The sequence below is a fragment of the Embiotoca jacksoni genome, unplaced genomic scaffold, assembly GCF_022577435.1.
Source record: "Embiotoca jacksoni isolate LCO1_2020_lvr unplaced genomic scaffold, fEmbJac1.0.p SCAF_57, whole genome shotgun sequence".
Classification (NCBI taxonomy): Eukaryota; Metazoa; Chordata; class Actinopteri; family Embiotocidae; genus Embiotoca; species Embiotoca jacksoni.
In genome coordinates, this window is record NW_027185411.1 from 1,564,706 (window position 1) to 1,570,151 (window position 5,446).

General features: G+C 44.5%; 1 protein-coding gene across 1 annotated transcript; it reads left to right on the top strand.

Moving 5' to 3' along the window:
* The first annotated feature begins 982 nt into the window (after nt 1-982).
* Nucleotides 983-4,550, top strand: LOC138212539 (tubulin beta-4B chain). The gene is made up of 7 exons (XM_069172960.1): nt 983-1,144; nt 1,377-1,485; nt 2,241-2,351; nt 2,488-2,732; nt 2,829-3,151; nt 3,256-3,600; nt 3,685-4,550. The coding sequence occupies exons 1-7, from the start codon at nt 1,088-1,090 to the stop codon at nt 3,830-3,832; spliced, it is 1,338 nt and encodes a 445-aa protein (XP_069029061.1). The 5' UTR covers nt 983-1,087; the 3' UTR covers nt 3,833-4,550.
* The last annotated feature ends 896 nt before the right edge of the window (nt 4,551-5,446 follow it).

Genomic DNA, 5,446 nt, shown 5'->3' on the forward strand with positions numbered 1-5,446 from the left:
ATGTTTAGTCACATGCATTGTTTATCAGAATTGAATTAATTTTAAATTTTATTATCCAAGATTAATTTAAATTAAAAACTTTTTTTTTTTTTTTCATGAATGACTCGATAATTATAATTACCTAAATGAAATGTGACATGTATCTTATCTAATAAAAAGCCTGCAATAAAGCTTCAGTTGACACTTATTGATTTTGGGAGAAAAAGATTGAGGCTATAAAACAACATTTTATTGTGATTTCGTGAGGACACTTGCCAGAGCTGAGCTGGTTTAAATCTAAACGCTTCCCCCTTCATAATGTCTGTGAAAAGAGTATTTATGAAGGACATTAATAGTTTTATTCATAGATGCTAAACATCTAAAAGTCAGACTAAACTGAAGGAAAGAGAAAACAAAAAGATAAAGATCCTATAAACTCTCCATCCCCCTCTAAGGGAACTTAATATTAAACATAATATTAATCCCTCTTCTCTCTAATCCCAATGTAATGTGATTTAATAAACATGAACTCACAAATGATCTTTTCATCATCATAGATATAGATTTTTTTTTTTATTGTTTTGTTTGTTTAGTTTTTACATACATAGTGAGACAGTGTGGAAAGTAGACTATAAAGTTAAAAATTAAAATAATAAATAAACTATCAGGACCTGTGTTTAATGTGGAATGGAATATTTTAAATACCCTTGTTGTCGAGATATAAATATATATAAATATATATAATCCCAAAATGTTTTATTGTGATGTCATTGAAACGTAAATGTTCTTTATAAAAACGCGCTCGCGCTCAAAAACAGCAGCGACCGTTGTGTGTTTACGTTCACTTTGAACCTGCCAAGGTAACCGATGTCCCGGCTCACCGTCCAATCAGAGCTCAAGGCCGAATGACCGTCGACCAATCAGGTGCCGGGTACGCTTTGCGTGACACCCGGTTGCTCCAATCGCGTCGATCGGCCGCGTTCAGTTGGCAACGCGTCTCCGGTCCGAGCTCAGTCCGTCACTAGGCCGCCAAAGGAGTCGGAGCTTCGCTGCACCTGCGCTCTCTTGTTAAGAAACGTCTTTATTTTAAAAAAAATTTCTGACGAAAATGAGGGAAATCGTTCATCTGCAGGCCGGCCAGTGCGGCAACCAAATCGGAGCAAAGGTCAGAGAATATCTTTTGGTTTAGAAAGAAAAGTCTTTAATTAACTTGAGGGGGGGAGAAAAAAAAAAGTTGTTAAATGAACGTTAGCCTACTTAGCGACGCGGCTAGCACCGCGCGGTTTCGACCGGCCTCGCCGCGCTGAGTCGAGCGAACTAATCTGTCTGATTTAACCCTGGTTCTGGTTCTGGTTCTGGTTCTTTCTCTCTCTCTCTCTCTCTCTGTGCGGTTTTAGTTCTGGGAGGTGATAAGCGACGAACACGGCATCGACCCGTCCGGTACATACCACGGGGACAGCGACCTGCAGCTGGAGAGAATCAACGTGTATTACAACGAGGCTTCAGGTTGAACTTTTATTTATTTATTTTTATTTTTTTAATTTTTTTTTTTTTTTACTCAGCGCGGTTCCGACCTGACGGTTAGATTACCGAAAACACCGGGTGAGCCCGGTAATTCAACACCTCGCGGAAAACACTGGCAGCACCGTCGCCGTCCAGCAGGGGGCGTGAAGCCATTGGAAGTCGGTCTGAAAGTCACTCCCTAGTTACGGTCGCTCGGTTTCCATGACAACGTGTCCACACAAGCCCAGTTAACGGCATCGGCCAAAACCGACAACGGCGTTGGCTTTACCTTTTTATTATTATTATTATTATTATTATTATTAAAAACCCCTAACGTTACGTGGACCGGTGACTTTAAAACTCTGAATTAATAAATAAAACACAGAACGTTAAATTATAAATTATATTATTTATGACTAATACCAGATTAGAAAAAAAAAAACACTTTATAAAAATGGATTAAAAATCGGTATCAAACTGATTTTTCCTGTTTAATATCTAATACTCTGTTATTTCACTCCGCTCGAAAGATGTGAAGTTGTTTTAAATGACAGCAGAGTTAAAAGTGTGGGTCAGTTTTCCTTTTGTTTGGTCAACTGAAATGAAGGAAAACTGATATTTAAAAGGCTGTTGAAATACAGCCATTTAAATACTTACTACCAAATAGGAGAAAAGCAAGCAGCATCTTGCACAGCGATTGATTTCGTCCCGTTTTGTCGCTGACAGTCGTCTCTACGTCGCTGTGCCTCCTTCACCAGGTGGCAAGTATGTACCTCGGGCGGTGCTGGTGGACCTGGAGCCGGGCACGATGGACTCTGTGAGGTCTGGTCCCTTTGGTCAGATATTCAGACCGGACAACTTTGTCTTTGGTGAGCAGTTACAATGAAATGACCCCAAGTACAGTCACATTCAGTTGTGTTTTGAGTCTGTCGTGTTCCAGATGGAATAAGAGGTTCTGGCCCAAACAGCTGTGAAGGATTTCTGCGTTCTGTGCGTGTAACACAGGCCAAAGCGGAGCCGGTAACAACTGGGCGAAAGGCCACTACACCGAGGGAGCCGAGCTGGTGGACTCGGTTCTGGACGTGGTGAGAAAAGAGGCGGAGAGCTGCGACTGCCTGCAGGGCTTCCAGCTCACGCACTCCCTGGGAGGAGGCACCGGCTCGGGCATGGGCACGCTGCTCATCAGCAAGATCCGAGAGGAGTATCCCGACCGCATCATGAACACCTTCAGCGTGGTGCCGTCCCCCAAGGTTCGTACAACGCAGCCAGATACTTTCCAGAATTAAATGTTTGGCCCTCCGCCTGCCTCCACCCTCCGCCCATTGTTCTTCCCTCTCGTCCTCCAGGTGTCCGACACTGTGGTGGAGCCGTACAACGCCACCCTCTCCGTGCACCAGCTGGTGGAGAACACGGATGAGACCTACTGCATTGATAATGAGGCCCTGTACGACATCTGCTTCCGCACGCTGAAACTCACCACACCCACCTACGGAGATCTCAACCACCTGGTCTCCGCCACCATGAGCGGCGTGACCACCTGTCTGCGCTTCCCGGGTCAGCTCAACGCTGATTTGAGGAAACTGGCTGTGAACATGGTGCCCTTCCCCCGGCTGCACTTCTTCATGCCGGGCTTCGCCCCGCTGACCAGCCGCGGCAGCCAGCAGTACCGGTAGAGCAGCAGAACTCTGATCTTTAGGAACTCAGACTTCACAAATGTGTTTGATTTTCTCTTCAGTTCAATAAATCCCAAATAAAACATTCTTCCTTTCCCAGCGCCCTGACAGTTCCTGAACTCACCCAGCAGATGTTCGACGCCAAGAACATGATGGCGGCCTGCGACCCGCGCCACGGCCGCTACCTCACCGTCGCCGCCATCTTCCGCGGCCGCATGTCCATGAAGGAGGTGGACGAGCAGATGCTGAACGTGCAGAACAAGAACAGCAGCTACTTCGTGGAGTGGATCCCCAACAACGTGAAGACGGCCGTCTGCGACATCCCTCCGCGGGGCCTCAAGATGGCCGCCACCTTCATCGGCAACAGCACGGCCATCCAGGAGCTGTTCAAGCGCATCTCCGAGCAGTTCACCGCCATGTTCCGCCGCAAGGCCTTCCTCCACTGGTGGGTGAAGCGCAGCGGGGCGGGGCGGAGATTCGCGGCCACACGCGCACATAACGAGTAACCGCTTCACCTTCACTGTTTCAGGTACACGGGCGAAGGCATGGACGAGATGGAGTTCACCGAGGCGGAGAGCAACATGAACGACTTGGTGTCCGAGTACCAGCAGTACCAGGACGCCACCGCCGAGGAGGAGGGGGAGTTTGAGGAGGAGGGCGAAGAGGACCTGGCCTAGACGCCCCACCGCCACCCGTTTGCTACTATGCAACAGTTAGGCCTGAGCAATATGTTTCAAATCAATGTTGCTTTATTGGTAATCGTCTTTGAATAAATGATTCTTACAATAAAGTCGACATGTTGTTGTTCAGCCTCGGTAGGAGTGTAAAGGATTTCTCCAGCCTTAATTTGTGAAATGTTGAATGTTCTGTTTTTTTTTCTGCTGGCAGTTCTTCTTCTTCTTCTTCTTCTTCTTCTTCTTCTTCTTCTTTCCTCCTCTTTCGAATATGAATGTTTTGAAGCTGTTCTGAGGGATCACCTGCACACCGCTCCCACGAGAGAGGAACACATCTGTGCAACTCAAATAGTAACTTAGTGTAGAAGAGTGATCTGAGCCACAGTTGCTCTGTCCGGTTACGTCGGGCACTTGTTGATCTTTTTGTCCACTCGGTTTGTTTTGTGAGGTGGCGCAAATCTTTACAATGTAAGTTGTTTGTCTTTTTCACGTTGCAGGTTATTGAAATATATTTGTGATGAAAGCCGTTCACGGCACTCTTGGCTGAATTTGAGACTTGATTCTGTTTGATATGGAATATCGTTTGTAGCAAGAATAACAAAAGTATCATTAAGAAAAGAAACTGAAATGCACTAAAAGTGGAAGCGGCGTTCTGAAGAGTTGGTGTGCTTGTTCTGTTCTGTCATGTTAGATGAATTAAATAAAGACTTTTTTGACTCGGTGCTATAGTGTGGATCACAACTTACTTCTGTTTCTTGTCTATTTAAAAAAAGAAAAACGTGTCTGCAGCTTTCTAATTGCAGACGGGTTTATGATCTGTCCTCAAACTGGCTGTATTCACACATTTTCACTTCCTTTATAGTCTTTTATTTATTTATTTATTTTGTCTTACGGTTATTGAGGAGAAAACTTTGTTGCGTGACTTTAACTCGGACCTGCGTAAAGCTTGTTTCACACAAACTACAGACGTGCAGAACTTTTAACAAGCAAACGGTTGCATACGAGTTTACTGTCACGGCTCGTTGCAACACTTTGATGGTGCGGAGCCGCCGCTGAAGTCATTCATAGGAGGGCTTTTTAATACCATGACAGGTCCAACTGTCTGCTGGTGTCGATGACTTTATCCCAAATCAGATCATTTCCCCTTTGACTTATAAAATCACTCCTTTATGCAAAAATTAAAGCTGCTCACCTGACGGTTTTGTCCCTCGGATCAAAGGAAGTCATCCGGCACGACAGATAACATCCGACATCCTTCTCCAGCCACTCTCACATCATCAGCTGCTTTTCTTTAAACCTTATTGACACAAGCTCACAACAACTCACAACACATTTTGTGTGTTTGTTTGCATGTTTGAATACAAATCTGGAAATTATTGGTCCAGCCGCTGCTAAATGTGAAAGTAGCTGAAGAGGATTATAATTGGACACTCTGCTGGTGCTTTTTTTTTTTTTTTTTTTTTTTTTAGATGCCTTCAGATGATAAAATTCAGATTTGCAAACCAAATGACACTAAATGATTATGAACTGCTGGTACTGAATTACAACCAAGCTTTTGTTTTGTAACTCTAACCCTGTAGAACTGTTGTTTTTTTTCTCATGTAAAAAACCATCTAC

What these genes read in the sequence shown, in the direction of transcription:
- LOC138212539 (XM_069172960.1), top strand. Translation starts at nt 1,088, where the DNA reads ATGAGGGAAATCGTTCATCTGCAGGCCGGCCAGTGCGGCAACCAAATC. An exon ending in GTATTACAACGAGGCTTCAG is followed by an intron (nt 1,486 to 2,240) that starts GTTGAACTTTTA and finishes CTCCTTCACCAG; the next exon opens with GTGGCAAGTATGTACCTCGG. An exon ending in GCGTGGTGCCGTCCCCCAAG is followed by an intron (nt 2,733 to 2,828) that starts GTTCGTACAACG and finishes CTCGTCCTCCAG; the next exon opens with GTGTCCGACACTGTGGTGGA.